The 19309-nt window shown below is 43.2% G+C and overlaps 1 protein-coding gene across 3 annotated transcripts in view; it reads right to left on the reverse strand.

Moving 5' to 3' along the window:
- The window catches only part of Glb1l2 (galactosidase beta 1 like 2), a 46973-nt gene extending 29940 nt beyond the window's left edge, over positions 1 to 17033 (reverse strand). For all 3 annotated transcript variants that reach the window (XM_045146527.1, XM_045146526.1, XM_004665504.2), the window contains exons 1-5: positions 16905 to 17033; positions 9127 to 9324; positions 7250 to 7318; positions 6551 to 6646; positions 3975 to 4083 (exon numbers count right to left, since the gene is read on the reverse strand). In XM_045146527.1, coding sequence (XP_045002462.1) covers positions 3975 to 4083; positions 6551 to 6646; positions 7250 to 7318; positions 9127 to 9324; positions 16905 to 16990 — 558 coding nt within the window. In that variant the 5' untranslated portion in view covers positions 16991 to 17033. The remainder of the gene's footprint in view (positions 1 to 3974; positions 4084 to 6550; positions 6647 to 7249; positions 7319 to 9126; positions 9325 to 16904) is intronic.
- Between the last annotated feature and the right edge of the window lie 2276 nt (positions 17034 to 19309).

Consider the following 19309-nt stretch of genomic DNA (forward strand, 5'->3'; position numbering starts at 1 on the left):
TCAGGGACCTTATATCCTCACCCTGGGCTAATTTCTAGTTCAAAAGCCCATTAAGTAGTCAAGGTCTTCCCTGCCAGTCTGACAAGACAAGGACAAATGACTGTTTTTTCAAATGTGCAATGTTCAACCAAAAAAATTAAATCTGTAAATGAGGGACAAAAAAGCTGTGAGTGATCTTGCTAATGACAAACCATATAACAGTATGTTAAAAACTGTTACAAGGCTGGGCATGGTGGCGCACGCCTTTAATCCCAGCACTCGGGAGGCAGAGGTAGGAGGATCTCCAAGAGTTCGAGGCCACCCTGAGACTACATAGTGAATTCCAGGTCAGCCTGAGCCAGAGTGAGACCCTACCTCGGGGAAAAAAAAAAAAAAAACTGTTACGAGAAAACCAGGGCATGGTGACATATGCCTGTAAACTCAGCTAAAACAATGTTGAAAGATAACAACTTTAGAGATCTCATACCTTCTGATTTCAAATTTTATCACAAATCTACAATTAGCAAAATAATGCAGTACTGACAGAGACTTGGTCTGTTAAAAATTTGGAATTTTTTTTACAACAGTATCTTTTTTTAAAATTTTTTATTTATTTATTTATTTGAGAGCGACAGACACAGAGAGAAAGACAGATAGAGGGAGAGAGAGTATGGGTGCACCAGGGCTTCCAGCCTCTGCAAACGAACTCCAGATGCGTGCGCCCCCTTGTGCATCTGGCTAACGTGGGACCTGGGGAACTGAGCCTCAAACCAGGGTCCTTAGGCTTCACAGGCAAGCACTTAACCGCTAAGCCATCTCTCCGGCCCCAACAGTATCTTTTTAATTGGGAAAGGACAGTACTTTCAGCAAAATGGAAATCTACATGCTAAAAAAAAAATGAAATCAAAACTTTTACTTTATACCATGTCACAAATTCATGTAAAACAGATCAAAGGTTTAAACATAAGTACTAACATATATATATATATATATATATATAAAACCATCAGAAAGCATGGAAGAAAAAGCTGATGATACTATTTATCAGTGAGTTCTTGGATATGGCATCAATAGCCAAGGCAACAGGAAAAAAATGGAATATTGGACTTAATCAAAATTTAAAACTTTTATTTTTTCAGTGTTGGGTATATAACTTGTCTTCAGGTAATGTTAGACAAGTACTCTATTGCTCTACCACTGAGCTGTATCCCAGGTCCCAAGTTAGAAACTTTTGTGAATAAATGGTTACTGTGAACAGAGTAAAAAGGTAATTGATGGTATGGAAGAGAATGTTGGCAAATCATTTAACTGAGAAGCAACTGATATACAGAAATAAATAATGTACTTCTATAACTCAACAGCAACCAAAACCAAAAACCCACTGCATTAAAAATGGGCAGAGGCTGGGACTAGTCATGCACGCCTTTAATCCCAGCACTTGAAGGCAGAAGTAGGAGGATCACTATGAGTTCAAGGCCACCCTGAGATTACATAGTGAATTCCAGGTCAATCTGAGCTAAAGTGAGGTCCTACTTGAAAAACAAAAATCAAAAAAAGGGGAGAGCAGGAAGCAGAGCTTGGGGCTACATGGATAATCCCACCACTCAGGGGGATGAGGTAGAAAGATTTCAAGTTCAAGCTACCTGAGCTACACAGGGAACTCAAGGTCATCCTGGGCTAAATAGTGAAACCTGTCTCAAAAATAAATAAATAAATAAATAAAAGAAAAATGTGTAAGGGACTTGATAAACATTTCTTCAGAGATAATAAATGGCCAATAAACACATGGAAAACTATTTAATACCACTAGGAATCATTAGAGTAATGCCAACCAAAACCACAATGGAACACCATTTACAGTCAGGCATAAGACTGAATGATTTTACTCAGAGGAGATAATAAATTAAACGTTTTAACAGAAACAGATAATCGAATAGTAGTTGGCAGGAGCTACATCGGAATGAAGAAATAATGGGTACAGAGTTTAATTTAGGTAAGATGAAAAAGTAATGAAGGGGGACAATAATTGCAATGGGCTAAATGTTTATGATCCCCTAAATCTAAATCTCAACCTCTGTGATATGAAGAGATAGAACCTATGAAGTGATTGCTTCATAAAGACAGAGTTCTCTTGAGTATATTAGTGCCCTTATTGAGAGTCCTGGGGATGTAGCTCAATGGTCAAGTGCTTGTCTAGCATATGCAAGGCTCTGGGTATTCTACCTTCAGGAGAGAGAGACAGTGACAGTAACAAACAGACAGAGACTTTTCTACCGTGTGTTCTATAAATTGAAAGAGGATATCCCCCCAGAATGGGACCATGTTGGTTTCTAGAACTGTGAGAAAGAAACATTTTGGTAAATTTTTAGGCCATGTTACTACATTATGGCAGCTTGAACTGAGACTGGGGCTGTGACTGCTCATGGGTTTCAATTACTTATGACCAACTGCAGGATAAAATTAATGGAAAATTCCATGAATAAAAAATTCATAAGTTTTAAATTATGCATACATTTAGTTTGGCGAAAAATATAATGAAATCTTATACCATCATACCCTATCTAACTAGAGTCATGAATCATCTGCCCACAACGTAGGCACTCAGCAGCCTCACAGCCTCAGATAAACAGCTGTAGCACTTGTGTTCACATGGCCCTTACCTTACTGAAAAATGGTCCCAAATTAAAAGTGATTCTGGAATTTTTATTATAGTATATTGTTTTAACTATAATATTTTGTGATAGGTTATTGTTATTAATGACTTACTATGCCTGGTTTATATAAACTTTAGTGTGTATGGGAAAGAAATGTAGTATATATAGGGTTTGTTCCTGTCTAAAGTTTGTGGTATCCATTAGGGGTCTTGGAATATATCCCACTCTGATAAGGGAGATGAACACTGTATATTTAAAACCAATGAACTGTATACTTACAATAATCAATTTTGTTATACATACTCTGCAGAAACATAAATGAAACAATTGTGCTATGCCAAGATAAAAGCTTGGCTAAACTATCCTCATACTTCAGAATGCTTTGTTCTCAGAGTGACTTGCCTACTACCTCACCCTTGCCCCTACTACTGAACCTACTGAACAATCCCAGTAACTTCATCTTTCCTATAAAAACCTATAATAATCATTTCCAAGCTTCTTGCTTCTTTCATAATTAGAGCTGCCAGATTTAGTAAGTAAAAATATGGTACAATGGGATGACTTGAGTTTACAATGAAGACTTTTCTATAAACAGTGTATTATTTTTAAATGTAAATAAGATTTATAATATTGGGATTATTTATACTAATGGTTTTCTTTGATTATCTGAAGTTCAGAGTAAGCTGGACATCCTTCATCTGGCACTTCATGTTTACTATGAACCTTCTAAATCATTAACTCAAGAACAATTTTATCACTGTACTAATTTTTTATTGCTATATTAATTTCTCAATGTCACTATTTGTGGTTTTACATAAGCAACTAGGTTAATTATTACCATTCCTGTTTCTTATTTTATCCAATGATTATAAATTATTAAGATACTTTCCCAAAAGTTTCATTTTAACACATTTGTTTTGAACAGTAACTATGAACTGAGCAGCACCTTTTGGTAGAAGGAAGGACCTTAAATTAGAATTTTACAACTACATAAAATTCTGTCTTATCTTGGGTCTCTATGCTCCATGTAGTTCTGGGCCACTGGGCCACTGGGACTACTGGGATGCAAACCTTCAGTTACCCAGATACTCTGACTGCTCAAGTTCAGTTACAGTTCTGGCACTGTGTGGGCAACGTGAGTCCTCAAAGCTGTCTATCCTTTTACCACTGACTGAGATCATATACAAGACAAGTTTTGCAAGCCCTCTCCAATTTTAAATCCAGATCTCAGCCAGCATGGAGTATGTCCTTGAGTTGAGACGAATGTCTAGAGTTTACCTAGGATTCCTACTACCTTGAAAGCAGGTAGGTGAGGACCAAAAACTATCCCTTTACTTTTACCTGTAGTGGTACTACCCTGGACATCAAGTGGTCAAAGTAAAGGTCCACTGCTTCCGTGAAGCCCTTGTAAGTTGTTCTCAGCTTCATGCCAGAATCTTGGAGGAGCCAGCTTGGAGACAAGTGAGGGGAAGGGACATTAGTGTCTGGGTCTGTAGATTCTCAAGCTGACTAGAGAAACAAGGTAAAGGATACATATTCAGTGAAAAACAGTGAATAATTCTTTAAAATGTAAATATGGCTTGTGATATTAGGGGTATATTTTAGTCAGTAATGAGTAGAGACCAGAACAGGGTAAGGTCCATCCCCAACCTAACACTGCCAGGAGATCTGGAGGCTGTGTACACAACCCAGAGGCAAGCATACTACAGTGCCAGCCAGCACTTCCCCTGCCCTATGAAGATCATTTCTAACCTCTCAGCTACAGGTTCTATTACTGTTAGGCCAAGACTGCATGTGACTCAAGGCCCCAGATTCAAGCATTTATAGTATATTCTCCTTAGAAAAGTACCAAGCTAGGCATGGTGGCTTACAACCATAATCCCAGCACTATAAAGCATTCTGGAGGCTGAAGCAGGAAGATCACAAGCTCAAGACCAGCCAGGGCTAAAAGTCGTGAATACTAGGTCATCTGACCTATGTAGTGATGTCTTATCTCAATTAAAAAAAAAGGTGAAGCCAAAAAGGCTAGGAATCACTGAGGCTTCATAGGCCCATTGCAAACTTCCCAAGTCATCCAGAAAAATAAACTTGACAGATAGATTGTGAGAAACTGACAAAAACTTATTTTCCTGAGCCTGGGCCCTGTGATCTGCCACCAGAGCTGCAACAGGAAGACCAAAGTCTTTCTCTGTGCTGTCTGTTGTGGTTACAAATTCCAAAGGAACTCTATACTATGGGCTAGTTCTAAGGTTGGAATCAAAATCTCTCAGAGAAACACATTTCTAAAAACAAGAGGCTCTTGGGCTTCTCTCACCATGAATCAGAAGTCCTGAAAAAGCCAGAAACATATCAGGGGATGTTGGCTGACAATGGAAGTCTAGAGAGAGTCTCCTCTAGCTTGACCTTTATATCCTATGCCCATTACAAAGGCACTGGGGCCCTACTGTCCTGAGCTGTGCCCCAGGAACCCCTTCATGAATAAGTAGGTGTCCATTAAGCAGGGGAGAATCTGAGGTTAAGTCCCTGCTGCTTCTATGTTAATACTGTTAAACCGTGCTGTCCTCCTGTGCCCTGCCCTAGCTGAGCCCCAGGAAAGTGCTGACAGTGGCACAAACTTCTAATCCTCACAGAGGGAGCAGCAGCACCTGGCTGTGTCACAGCCTTGTCCAGGACACTATGCCAGTTCAGAGAAGTACTTCTTGGTACCGGAGGGATGGAGACAGGCTGTGTCCCTGAAGGAAGGTTTGCCCATGTTGGAAACACAGGAAACGGTCTGTGTTTGGTGCTTCTGCTGTGTGGAGATGTTCCCCAGGAGACCTCAGAACCTACAGGCTCAGTTTTCTTCCCTCTGGGAGAAGCCAGGATGGGTGGAACTTGGATCTAACCACTTAGGAGTTAGGCTGGGAAGATTACACCAGCTAAGGAGGAACTCTTCACTGAAAAAAAAAGGCAAGTATGATGAGGGTGAGGCATGAATGTGGGTCTAACCAGTACCAGTCCAGATTTCCCTGCAAGGGCAAAACTTTGTCATCCTGACCTCGAGAGCTTGTACTGAGGAAGCACAGCCTGGATATTTGAAGAATAAAATTTAACATCAGCTCCTTTTAACTTATGTCAATATCTGGATTATAATAAATGATTGGTAGTATCTCTAAGAAATAGACAAGGCAGGTTTGGTTTTTTTGTTGTTGTTGTTCTCATTTTGCAGTCAAAGAAAGTAAGATCAAAAGTAGATAAATGACCTGCCGAGGTTCTACCTACTTCACAGCAGGGCCCATAAGAATGAAATGCCTCAGAATGGCCACCCCTACTACTATTGTTACTTATCACATAAGAAGATCCATGGAAATTTGGCAATGGCAGTAACTACAATATCATTCCAAACAACCCCAGTGGGTACCACCTAGTCTGAAAATGAAGCTCAGCAAAGAATGGAAAAATACTTTAAAAACAAAACTAGGGAGCCGGGCGTGGTGGTACATGCCTTTAATCCCAGCACTCGGGAGGCAGAGATAGGAGGATCGCAGTGAGTTCCGAGGCCACCCTGAGATTACATAGTGAGTTCCTGGTCAGCCTGAGCTAGAGTGAAGCCCTACCTCGGGGGGAAAAAAAAAAAACAAAAACTACAGGCTGAAGAGATGGCTCAGCATTAAAGGAGCTTGCTTGCAAAGACTGGCCTGGGTTCCGTTTCCCAGTACCCACAAAACCCACACAAAGTGGCACATGCATCTAGAGTTCTTTTACAGTAGCAAGAGGCCCTGGCTCACCAATCCTATTAATATCTCCCCACCTCTGCTTGCAAAGAATAAATAAAAATATTAACAAAACAAACCAAAAACCCTAAACCAACACTGAGTTCTTTGCACCAACAAAAAGACACCTCAGACCACTATGGAACCCCTCAGAGCCCCTCTCACCTGGGCAAGCCCCCGAGGTCAACCTCACTGCATATGTAGGGTCCGGGCCGCAGAATCACCCACAGCCCAATCTCAGCAGCCAGCAGAACAAAGGCCCTAAGGAGAGAAAGGATGGGCCAGAGGGGAGGCTGGGTGTGGAGGGAGCTCACAGGTATCACAGAGTATGAGGGAGGTCTATCCTACAACTCTATCCCCTTCCTCTCCCAACCAGAAAGCCTGGAATGTGTGGGATTTGTCTCCAGCCCAATAGGGCAGGAAATCCTTATACCAGGTGGAGGTCAGAGGTGCTGGGACCTGAGTCTGCATTGGTTTCTACCATTAAGACCATTCACAGTCCCACTGAGGTTCAGAAGATAAAGGGTATCAGACAAGTTACAGGGGTTCCTTCCCCAACAACAGCCTTGGTAACCCAAAGGGAGCCCCTATTCAAGCCCAGATGTATGGACTCCAATGCAGAGTCCAGCAGTACCTGGGATCTTGGCCCTCCAGTAGAAAGGAAGGGTCACAGGCTACAGGCGGAGGCAGGACATGGCTAGGGAGCATTCAGGCCTTGAGTGTATCCTGAGAACAAGGCTGTAGATCCCACTCTGTTTCTCAAAACATAACTAAGACATGCCAAGGGCTCCCTCCCGATCAACTCCAAGTAGCCCCTCTCTGCCTCCACCTCAGCCAGGTCACAGAAACAGCAATACCACATACTCCAGGTCCAGATTCCCAGAGAAGTCGAATTTGCCTCTTTCTGGCTCATGGAGGTTCCATGGGACATAGCTGTAATAGAAAAGATAATTACAAGCAAGAACTTATACATTCCATTTTACTTCCCAGGTTACCTTTTCTTTTTTAAACTTCTAGAGATTGCTTAGTAGTTAAGGCACATTCCTGTGAAGCCTAAGGACCCGGGTTTGATTCTCCAGGTCCCATGTAAGCCAGATGCACATGGTGGTGCATGCGTCTGGAGTTCGTTTGTAGAGGCTAGAGGCCCTGGTTCACCCATTGTCTCTCTCTCTCCTCACTCTCTCTCTGTCTCTCTCTCCCCACCCCTCTTTCTGTCTCTAATAAATAAATAAAAATCTTTAAATTTCTAAAACCCATTATGTAACTGAAGATGTTATCGTCAATGACCAGATGTGGGGACCATAGAAGATTCAAGTCTCACTCCAGGAAGAATATTTCATCTCATTAGGAAAGGAATAGCAAATCAACTAGACTTGGGTGAGACAAGAACCATTGTAAAAGGCCAGGTTCTGTGACTCCAGCTCAGCATACATGACACTATTCACATGACCTTCAGGAATCCTCTAAGAGTTGTTCACATTACTTTCAGAGATACTATCCTGGCTCTTTTAAGAATTATCTTTAGGGGCTGGAGAGATGGTTTAGTGGTTAATGCACTTGCCTACAAAGCCTAAGGACCCAGGTTCAATTACCCAGTACCCACATATGCCTGATGCACAAGGTGGATTGTGTCTGGAGTTTGTTTGCAGTGTCTAGAGGCCCTTGGGCCACCCCCCCCCCACTCTATTTCGCTTTCTGACATAAATAAATAAATAAAATATTTTTTAAAAGAGAATTATCTCCAAAGGCAGTTCATTAACCACCCAAGAAAATGCATCCTTTTGATTTGTAATCACATATTTTTACCTAAAGCTATAGTGTTCCTGTCTGATAATTTGCTTTGTTTCACGTAGCATCAAGAATCTAAGAAATCCTAATAGGGAAATTATGATCAAGAGACATTATGTACATGTATGAAAAATGTCAATAAAATGTTTAAAAAATTTAAAAAAAAAAGAATCTAAGAAATCCACATAAAGATCAAGATTATTCACTAGTGGGCCTATTTTGAGAGTATTTCTACATTCTACTTTTCATCAAGTGCCAGTCATCAAACTAGGTTCAGGGATGACAGACACATGACCCAAAAATCATTCCAGTCAAGAAAAGTTGACAGCCTCTTGGGCAGCTGCCCTAAAGAGAGGACTACATTCATCCCTGGTACAGACTGGTGGTTGCTTGTGAAAAAAAATTGCTTGTGAAGCTGGGCATGGTGGTACACATTTGTAATTCTAGTATTTGAAAAGCTAAGGTGGAACTGAGAATTCCAGGTCACCCTTGGCCACTCACTGAGATTCTGCTTCAAAAAAGAAAATTGCTTATGGTATCTTTATAAACATAGGAAGAGATGGTAGGAATACACTTCCATAGTAGAAAGTCCACATGAGGACACAAAGAGAAGACAGCTCTCCACAAACCAGGAGAAACTAAACTTGTGGCTATCCTGCCTTTAGGTTGTAGTCTCCAGAACTAAGAATAAATTACTGTTATTCAAGACACAAAAGGAATAAATATTTGCATTATTTGAATCAACACTCAACTTTCTCCCTAAGTTCTTTTTTACAACATTTGGCTGTTCTAGATTTTATATTCATTCTTTATCTTTTCATGCTTATTAGTAGGAAGCTTAAAACCTAAGCAAAGAGCTTGGGATGGGTCTTCCTCTTATAGATTTCCTCCTGCAGACACCAATAGTCCCACTTTGATAACCAGACTTAGAGCAATAAAGGCACAGCACTCACGTGGTAAGGGTATTCAAGCCACAGGCTTTCATCTTCAACAAGCGGTCCCTCCAGTATTCCTTAGGCACACGGAAATAATGTATAGAGCCCCCAAAGATCCAGAAGATGGAATCCTCCAGCATAAAGTTTTGGCCTTTTGCCTGAAGACCCAGCTTCCGGTGGCGAAGCCATAGGGGGATCAGAGTGCTCCAATCCAACCTGGAAAAGTAACGGCCCTAATGCAGTCTTGGAATACCCCTAGAGCAGTGAGCAGCAGTGCAGAGATGCACTATGGTGCCTTGCTTCCGTCACAGACCATCGGCCTTTCTATCTGGTAGGTCTGTTCCCACTATGGCTAAGCAAAGCTCCCACCCTCCAGCTTAGCCAAACCTGAGAAGGTGACTTTCTTTAGCACCAGTTCCTGGGCTGGGCCCCACTACAGGGGAAGAGCAAGCTGACACTGCAGTCAGGAACAAGACAGACATAACATTCAACATGAAGGAACGTGTGCTAAATAAAAGGTGAAATGATAAGCCAGAGTCATGCTACATGGGAGAGAACTGTTCTCTAGTACTAAGGACTCAGAGCAGCTGAAACTCACAGGCTCCTACAATGGCCAGGTGTTCTAGGCCATCTAACTAGACATTAAAGCAACAGCTACTAGAAATAGTACCTCAGAAGCCCCTCATGGTCACAGCTGCCCACCTTGGGATGCAGATATCTGGAAGGACATATCTGGGTTAAATCCTATCAATGACTTACCAGATAGCCAGCTTTTAGTTATTTTCTGAAGATCAAGGCAAGAGTTAATACAGCACAACAGGGCCCTACCCAGGAAGGCTGTCAGGCAGCTACAGCCTGTGAAAGAGCATCTGCTGCCATTTCTGTGGTTGGCCAGCTAAGGGCAGCCTGCAACTTGCTTCCCATGCCCCAGGGAGCCTAGAATCACCCCCTGCCTTTACTAAGGCTCCTAAAGACAGTGACAAGGTTTAGGACAGTTGGAAAGAAAACAAGATCATAAGTGAATCTAGGGCAAAAGCAAATTTTAGTTGGTGTCTTTTCCATTATAGCTCCTGCCACTAAAACCAAGCAAGGCTCCTTGCCGGAAAGCATACCCATCAGTTTCATGAGGGTCAATGGCCCTGGTAACCTCAGACAAAGCTGCCAGTTGCCATAGTGTTCATGGCACATGGACATAACTGTCCACTTGAAAATGTTCTGGTGCCCCTCATTGGCAATGAAAATTACTTTTACCTATTCCTTCCTACTTCTCACAGACTCAAAACCCACACTGAGACCTCAGACTATAGTCTGGACAATCTGATTCCTAATCATTTTGTTTTTTTCTTCACAGAGCAAAGGTCCATGTTCCAACTAGTAACTTGCAAATGACATTTGAGGACTTGGTCTTTCAAAGGACCACGTACTCTAAAAACAGAATCTGGAAGTGGAAGATCTGGATGTGAGTCCTGAGATAGTGTTGTCACCCTGGGTTAATGACACCAGCTCTGTGGGCCACGATGACTTCTGTAAAATGTTGCTGATGCCTGTCTGTATTACTCAGAAAGGCTATTATAAGGGTCAGGTAGAAATAAAATGCCCTGTGATGTACAATCAAGGAATCTTAGTATGTGTGCTGCTAAAGCAAGCACCAATGAAGAAATCTTATCACCACTGAAAGAAACTTGTTTAAACAACAAATAATCCCAAATTCTCCATTTTCTCATTTTAGTGGATATTTTACATGACAGATTTTATACCAGACTATCTTATTATATTTTCTAAAAATTTACACTGAAAGATCTGTATACTAAGATTCTCCCAGACCAACCCAGCTCCTTAACCGGAGACTAACCAATTTTAGCCATAGGCTTTTGGGACTTGCAAGCTAAAAACAGTTTTCACACTTTTAAGTAGTAGAGAAAAGATCAAAATAATAATGGGATACATGAAAAAATAACATGAACCCCATTCCCACTTCAGTGTTCATAAACAGTTTTCATGACACGGAGTCACCCCACCATCCACACACAGCTGCTTTAGGGCACGGGTAAGTAGCTACTGTGGTAGCTATATGGCTCCACACCAGCTGGAAATATTTATTATCTGGGCCCTTTCAAAAAAACCTGGTACCCCTTCCCTATTTGATGAACCCCAGCTTATACAAAAGAGGCCAGAGGGCCCCATTGGACTCCTAACTGGGCCTTTCTTTAACCATTTTTGATCTTTATCTGGCTCTTCCCTTTGGCTATACATGCTGAATATTTTGGCATTTCTCACATCTCAAAAGAAAACTTTCTTCTCCCTTGGTTGGACCACACTTCCTTCAAAAAATTAAGTCTGCTTTCCTATGTACTCTTCATGACTAACACTCACCAGGCCCCTTGACTCCTCTCCTTATACCTCCTCCCTGGGCACAACTGGGCTCAACCAGACTAATATAGGAGGAACTAGATGCACCAATTATTCTTCTAAAATCAGGGATACTTTGACAGTCCAGTGGTAAAATTTCATATCCTCTCTCTCTCTCCCTCTCTCTCTCTCTGTCTCTCTCCCTCCCTCCCTCCTTCCCCCCTCCCTCTCTCTCTCATATTATCTTTTAAGACAATGACAGTACAGTTTAATGATCACTCTACCAGGTGGCAATCCTAATTCTCTGGCCAAAACTTGAAAAGAACAATTTCTAATTATTCATCAAAGCAAACACCACTCTGATCCTAACTTCTGTTCATGGATTCAAAAGCTGCACCTAAGAGCAAAGATGTGGGCAGGACTGGAGGCAGGCTCTCAATGACCTCATTCCAACACAATACTTGCCAATAACAAACACACTTATCTATCCCCTTGCTGGGGACCAGTGTGGGCTGACTCCTCAAGTGTAGTGTACAGAAGTGTCTTCAACTGCAGCAGAAATGCAAAAATACTTCTCTCTCTCTTTTCCTCTCTCCTCTATCCCAACAAATGCCAACTACGTTAAGTCTAAAATCTTTTCTTTATGAATTATCATTTCTCTAGATTTAAAAAACTCTTCTCATTGCTTATCACAGGACAGGAAATGAACATTGCAAACAAGCAAGCAAACAAAAAACTCTAGCTGTTAAAAAATTCTAAATTTTGGAAAAGTCAACTGTTTTCTTTCTGGAAATTTTCTAGTAGCCCAGTAGACAAACTGTAAATTCCTTAGTAAAAGGGATGAATTCAGTGAGAAAATGTGGATGCTAAATGTTGGGTTTCACCAGGGAATTTACCTTGAGAAGATAAGATGATGCAAATCCATGCACTCAGGACAAAGCTCCATGCCAATGGTTATTAACACTAATTATATGATCATTAATACTAGTGATCATCATATTAAGACTAACCTCATCATTTCCTGAGTGATTAACTCTGTAATAGTAAATAAAGTAAACACCAACTGTGTGGTTCTGGCTGACTGGTTTAATGGTTAGAAGGGCTTTATTCCTAAGCTAGGACTGTTACCTTTGATCTAACCAAACCCTGGAGAAGCCTGTGTTTTTCTGTTGTTTTCCTATTGAGCAATTCACTCATTAGATTCATATTTTTCATGGATGAAACCATGAACACCTGCCTTCTTTGGAGCTGGGAGTTATAGAGATGGGAGCTTATATTAACAATTTCTTCCAGAAGTTTTGTTGCTTTTGTATCTTAGTTTTAATTTAGGGAAGGAAATTGCCCAGAAAACCTTGGGTGCTGCTCTGAAGCCCGATGCCTGCTTGATCAGTCCAGCTCTGTTTCTCTAACTAGAAAAGGGGGACACACTCATAGTCTAAATAAGGATCTTGGACAAAAGTGCATGTGTCTGGATTCCTAACGGGGCCTATGAAACAAGCCCCTACAATTCACCCTAATAATGGCAAGTGGACATAGCACTCACTGTTCTTGTTGCAGACTGTGCAAGCTACAAGCATAATCAGGTTCAATGTAAACATAAAACACTGATTAAAAGTAGACTCTGAGTTCTCTCTACTATAGCCTGGGGTGAGAACTTCTTACCATGCTATGCCCAGTGAGGGAACAGAATAGGGGTGAAGCTTCCAAATATTTTGTCCCTGATCAGTAAGGTGAATCATGAGAACGGAAAGTCTAAGGCATGCTCCAGCAAGCAAAATGTCCTTTGAAGTAGGTGGATATGTTTAAACAGGAAAAGTCAGAGCAACCACAAAAGCACTCCTGCCTCATTCATCCAATGGCCGGACCAGAAACCATGAGTTTGTATGGCAGGTATGTTAAATTGTCCCAAAGTCATCATCACACGTAGATATTTCCTCTCTTAGGCTTTAAATGCAAACTTGTATCCATTACTGTCAACATTGTGGTTCAGTTGCAGGTACCTACAAGTCTGATTTCCTTGGCTGTCTCGTTCCTAACACTAGCCATCTGGGGAGAGTTGAGGTTATTCAACAATCCCAGCACCAGACCAGCATGGTGGCACACACCTTTAATTCCAGCATTAGGAAGACAAAGATATAGGAGGATCACTGTGAGTTCCAGCCTAAAACTACATAGTAATTCCAGGTCAGCCTGGGCTAGAGTGAGACCCTACCTCAAAAAAAAAAAAAAAAAAAAAAAACAGCACCAATTCAGAGATCCCAACTCTTCTGCACTATGAGACATGGCTCCAGGTAGCTTTGCTTCACCACTCACATGAGACAGGTGATCACTGCTCATACACACCTCCAAGATGCCAAAAACGTCACCAGTAGATATGAAAGGGAAAGAGCCCAAAGAGTTTGAACATTCCATAGTCCATGACTCAGGCCTAAAGTGGAGTACGAGCCAAGCGTACATAATGCTCATAAAACCAATGACCTCACAGATATTCAGGAAGAGAAACATGATTTGTCCACATACCTTTGGAAGGCAGGCTGATTTGAATAAAACAAGTGATGTGCTTAACTAAGGAAAAGCATTTGATGGAAAAAACTGGGGCCCCAGAATCCAGACAGTAGTGATGCAGGAATAGTGAATGACACCAAGCTGAGAGAGGAAATGAATGTATCCTTCAGGAGCAAGAGACTGGCTACCCACTAGAAGTTTCTCTCTCTTCGTCTCTTGCCCCCTTTCCTCCCGCCCACCCTCAACTTCTGCCAGCTAAAATTTCAAACATGAGAAATACAGAGATGACTCAATTATTGCTCATTGATGCATTTATATTAAGGGAAAAGGTCATAATGGGAACCATGCCTTGATCATATTAAGCCGGCGGCATTCTCATGTTCGTGGAGTGGAAGGAGTAAAGAAAGGCAACTAGTAAAAATGCGTGGCTCACGCTGATACATAAGCCAGAGCGCTCGAAATAATATGCTAAGTGGAAAAACTAAGCCAAACAGAGTGTGCGCTTTAGATTCCATTTCTTTGAAACTGAAGAAAGTGTAAAGCAATACATGAAAGCAGAAAGCAACTGCTCACTGGTTACTTGGGATTGGAAACCAAGGAAGAGTGGAAGAGAGGAATGATAAAAGAGTACAAAGAAATTGTAATTGTAGTGAAAATTTTCCAAGCTATCAAGTATGTACACTATGTACAATTACACTTCAGTAGGAAATCTTTTCCAGAAAAATTATTGTTAAAACTAAAAAAAAAACAAAAAAACTGAAGGTTGAAATCTTCCCCCCAAGTCAATCTTGTCTTCCTGTTTCTTAGAAATGATATAATCAAACAGCTATTATTGATCATAAATCAATCCAAGGAAAAGTCCACAGAATACCTTCCTGCTGGGGACCAGGAAGGTCTGGTCCTGACAGCTGGGTTCCACAGAACTGTGAACAGAGTAGCGAGTTTACATGTGACCTAGATTCCCCAGGCCACACCAGCATTCCCCAACAACAGCTGGGAGAGCCCTCCCCCCCACCCCAACAACTGCCTCCCACTCAGTTAATGACCAAGTCAAAGCTGGGGTAAGCCAGGAAGAAGGAGAAACAAAGTCTGGTCTGTTCTCCTCTGGTCTCCAGCTATTACAGCAACTTAGAATTACTAGTGTCCAGAACAAGTTGGACAAAAAAAGCTGGGCAGAAAGTAGCTATAGGAATGATACAATCTAAAATTTGTCAAAGAGACATGTATTCTAAAGGCTCCTAAAAGATGGCCCTTAGCTCCTCTAATTTCTTCTTTATGAACATGTAGAAAAAAGAAGTGGTTATAGAAGCACTTCAACCTATTTCCCAGGCTTGAGTAATAGCAATTGATTCTCATGGCCATCCTAGGCCCTCCACAGCATCAGCCTCACTCCTGCTGTGGTCACCCCACCTGGGTGGGGAGTCAGGTATTCACATGAGAGGATGGGCTTCTTCACACCTCAGAGAAGTTGCCTGACACCGCTCTCTGACCTGCCAGAATTTCAGTCTCCTTCCCACAACTTTCCCTGGGGACTACAGGGATGTGGTACCAGACAGGTCTCAAGCCCTTCCAGAGGATGCCCTCACAGTGGGTCTCCTGTCTCTGGGTCACCTGCAGGGACAGGTGTACTGATCAAAAACAAGCAGACACCTCCCTGAAGCACAGGCTCCATGACACCCTACTGTATACAGGAGCTCTTGCTGTTCTGGCCCTAAATTATTCTTCTGGGATTGCATCAGTTTGTACCTCTGGAGAAGCTAAGCATTCAGCAGGGGCCAGGACCAGTCTTCAAAGAAGAATGGTTAAAAGGATGGCTGAGATAGGAAAAATTCCAAACAACTAAGGTAATAAAATGCCTTATTAGTTTTCTGGGCCCTGGCATAAGAAATATCCATTTTCTTCTAACAACATATGATATCACTACAATGTAGAAATTCTGATGTGTTCTCTTGGCAGGGGAAAAAAAAAACATCAAAACTTTCAGATTTTAATCTCCATCAAATAAAAATTTTTTTAAAGCCGGGCATAGTGGCACACGCCTTTAATCCCAGCACTTGGGAGGCAGAGGTAGGAGGATCACCGTGAGTTCGAGGCCACCCTGAGACTACCTAGTGAATTCCAGGTCAGCCTGGGCTTGAGAAAGACCCTACCTCGAAAAAGAAATTAATCCCCATTTTCTGCAGGGCATGGTGGTGCATGCCTTTAATCCCAGCACTTGGGAGGCAGAGGTAGGAGGATTGCTGTGAGTTCAAAGCCACCCTGATACTACATAGTTCCAGGTCAGCCTGACCTAGAGTGAGATTCTACCTCAAAAAAAAAAAAAAAAAAATCCCTATTTTCCAGTGAAGTTCAGAGAAGCGAGGAAGGGTAATAGAAAAGGAGCATAGTACAAAGAAAGGGCTCAGGGCTTAGAAGATTCCCAGGGAGGGGCAGCGTCCTGGAGGATTAAACAGACCATGACTATGGACATAAGGGCACTGGCCACTGCTGACCAAAGAGACTCCTTTGAAGCTTGAGAGAAAATGTGGAGGGTTGGGAGGAAACACACGGGGTTAGATGGAACAGTGATGGGAGACATCTGAAGAGAGATTTGAAGGCTAGTTCTGCCAACCTTCCCATAGGACTGTGTTCTTGAGCAGCAGAGCCCAGCTTCATGGGTGCAGAGAAGAGAATAAGCTCTTTGCACCAATGTCTGGGGACTCTCAGAGCAGCGCCTGCAGGTGTCACAAGAGGCCTAAATCTGCAGGCAGAGTAAGAGTGACTGGAGGCTCTAAGGGACTTGACGTTTCTGGAGACCTCCAAGAAAAGCAAAGGTTGGGCCAGAAGGTTTCTCGTGGGAACCGGGAATTCGCTCCTTGCGGGGGGGGGGGGGGGACCAGAACCTCAAACGCTGGACTCAGACGCATGAAGTACCGCAGGTGCTGGGCGGGGTTCTCTCTCACCTGCGGAGCACCAGGAAGCTCAAGACCACCAGCAGCAGAAATCCAAGGGTGCGGCCCGGCCTCCGCCGGAGGGTCCACGTGGTCATCGCGCGACCGCGGCGCTCGGACGCCCAGGTTCGCCCTGCAGCCTGCCTCAGCAGCGCGCGTGCCAGCCTCGGCCCGGAGGGGAGGGCCCAGGAGCAGGTCGCCGGGCAACCGCGCAGAGGCCGCCCCGCCCAACGGCCTCGCCCCCAGCCTCTGGGCCTCTGGGGACTAAGGCGGGGCCACAGCGTGGGGCCCACGAATCCCGGCGGGGCAGCAGGGGAGGGACTGCGGGACTGGACCGCCCCAGCCGGCTGGGATTTCCACAGGGCTGGCCGCAGTCGGGGGAGCGCGGGGAGGAAGCCGGTCCCTGGCAGGGCCCACCTTCCCGCAGTCTGGCGGGTCTCCGTCGCTGTTTCCCCAGTCTCTGTCCCCCAGGGGTGCTCCAAATGTCTGGGGGGTTTCTTGTATGTGAAATGCAGACCATGCAGAAGGCTTGGACCGCGTCTGAAAAATCGAACTCTGAGAGAAAGCCACTCCTCACAGCACCAAGTTCGGAAGCTTTGTTAAGGGGCGCCTGACCAACAGAGGCAAACAACAGATGCTTTTAAAGCAATTCAAATATTGAAGAAGGATTTTATGCTAAAAATTAGGACGATGTAGAATATCCTTGAGGCACATTTCAAGGCTGAGTGCCCCTCATGTTTGGATAACACGAAGGTGACCTGTAGAGACTGAAATATTCTGTCTTAGGTTTCCAGGTCCTGTTCCTGGCCCTGACTCAGCACATTCAATTTTTATTTTAGAAAAATCCTCACATTTTAGGAAAGTTTGAATATAAATGTCCTGGCACAGAATCACGCCCCACAGGTCACTGGTTAAAATGTATTCTCTGAGCCGGTGTGATGGTGCATGCTTTTAATCCCAGCATTCCAGAGGCAGAGGTAGGAGGATCTCTGTGACTTTGAGGCAACCCTGAGACTACATAGTGAATTCCAGGTCAGCCTGGGCTATAGTGAGACCCTACCTCGGTGGGAAGGGGGGCGGGGGAGAAATGCATGTACTGGCATGTTCTACCTCTTGTCAGGGTAGAAATGTGTATTTTACTGAAATTCTAGAGGAGCAATTGGCTTTTCAGAGCACCAAAGTTTGTAGGATATCTCTCCCACTTCATGTTTGAAATCCAGGAGACAACCAGGTATACTAGCTAGTAAAGTTTTGCATAGAACATTCTGATAGTGCTAGCAGCGCTCCTACAGATCCACAGAATGCAGTAGGGTCCCCGAAAACAAGCTAACGAGTTCTGCAAAATCAGCACTTTTTCCTCACTGCAATTCCTTCACATACAATTGCTTGATGGGTGCTAAAATCATGATGAAAAGCTTTTAAGTTTAACTGGGATGAAAACTAGTCTTATTGAGAGATAGTCAGGTAGCTTTATTAGACAGTTAGGGTGGCCCCTGAAAGTAAAAAGGCAGGAAGTTCTGTCCTTGCAATCTCCACTTGTTAGCAATCTAACTTCTTCTTGTCTCTTGCCTAGTTCCCTGGTTCCCATACCTGAACCCCTCCCTGGGAGGGAGGTCTCTTTCTAGAATTCAAAACTAATCCTGATATTGTGGTTGGTCAAGCTTAGACCCCCCCATACCTCCCAGAACTTGACCTCATGGCTGACCTCTTCCTAAGCCAGCCCCTAGCCCAGACCTTTATAAATGCATGAAAGGGGACAAAACTCTCTCTAGGCTGACTACCCACTCCTGAACCATCAGGTTCTGGTGAGAAGCTCCTCACCACTAGTTCCCACATGAGCTGTCCTCCAAATGGCAGGAGTTCTTTGTACTTGCTTTCTTTTTTTCCCCTCTCTTTCTTTTTATGTTTCAGGCCAGCTTGGACCAGATATCCCTTTGTGTCTCCCTCTGGAGAACTGGGGTTATAGGTGGATCTATGCCTACCTCAACATATTTATGTGTGTGCTGAGAGTCTAAACTTGGGTCCTCACACTTACAAGCCAAGCACTTTACCAACTGTCTCCCCAGCCTCAACCTCTAACTTCTTTATGATTGCATATGTGGGATAAATAACCCCTCAGTTAAGCACTGACATGAAAATAAGAAAAAAAAAAAAAAGAACATAAAGAGGTGGTGCCTGGCTTCCTGCTGTGGTTTAAATGTAACATGTCCCTGTGTTTGATGTGTTTAATACTTAATCCCTAGTTGGTAGTACTGTTGGAAAATTTGTGGGTCCCTTAGGAGTTGGAGCCTTGCTGGAGGAAGTGTGTCGCTGTGGGGCAAGCTTTGAAATTTTATAGTCCAGCCTTACTGGGTGGATACACTCTATTTGCTCCCTGCTGATATGAAGATGAGCTGCCTGCTCGTCATGTTTACCTC

This window comes from Jaculus jaculus, chromosome 3, assembly GCF_020740685.1.
Source record: "Jaculus jaculus isolate mJacJac1 chromosome 3, mJacJac1.mat.Y.cur, whole genome shotgun sequence".
Taxonomy (NCBI): Eukaryota; Metazoa; Chordata; class Mammalia; order Rodentia; family Dipodidae; genus Jaculus; species Jaculus jaculus.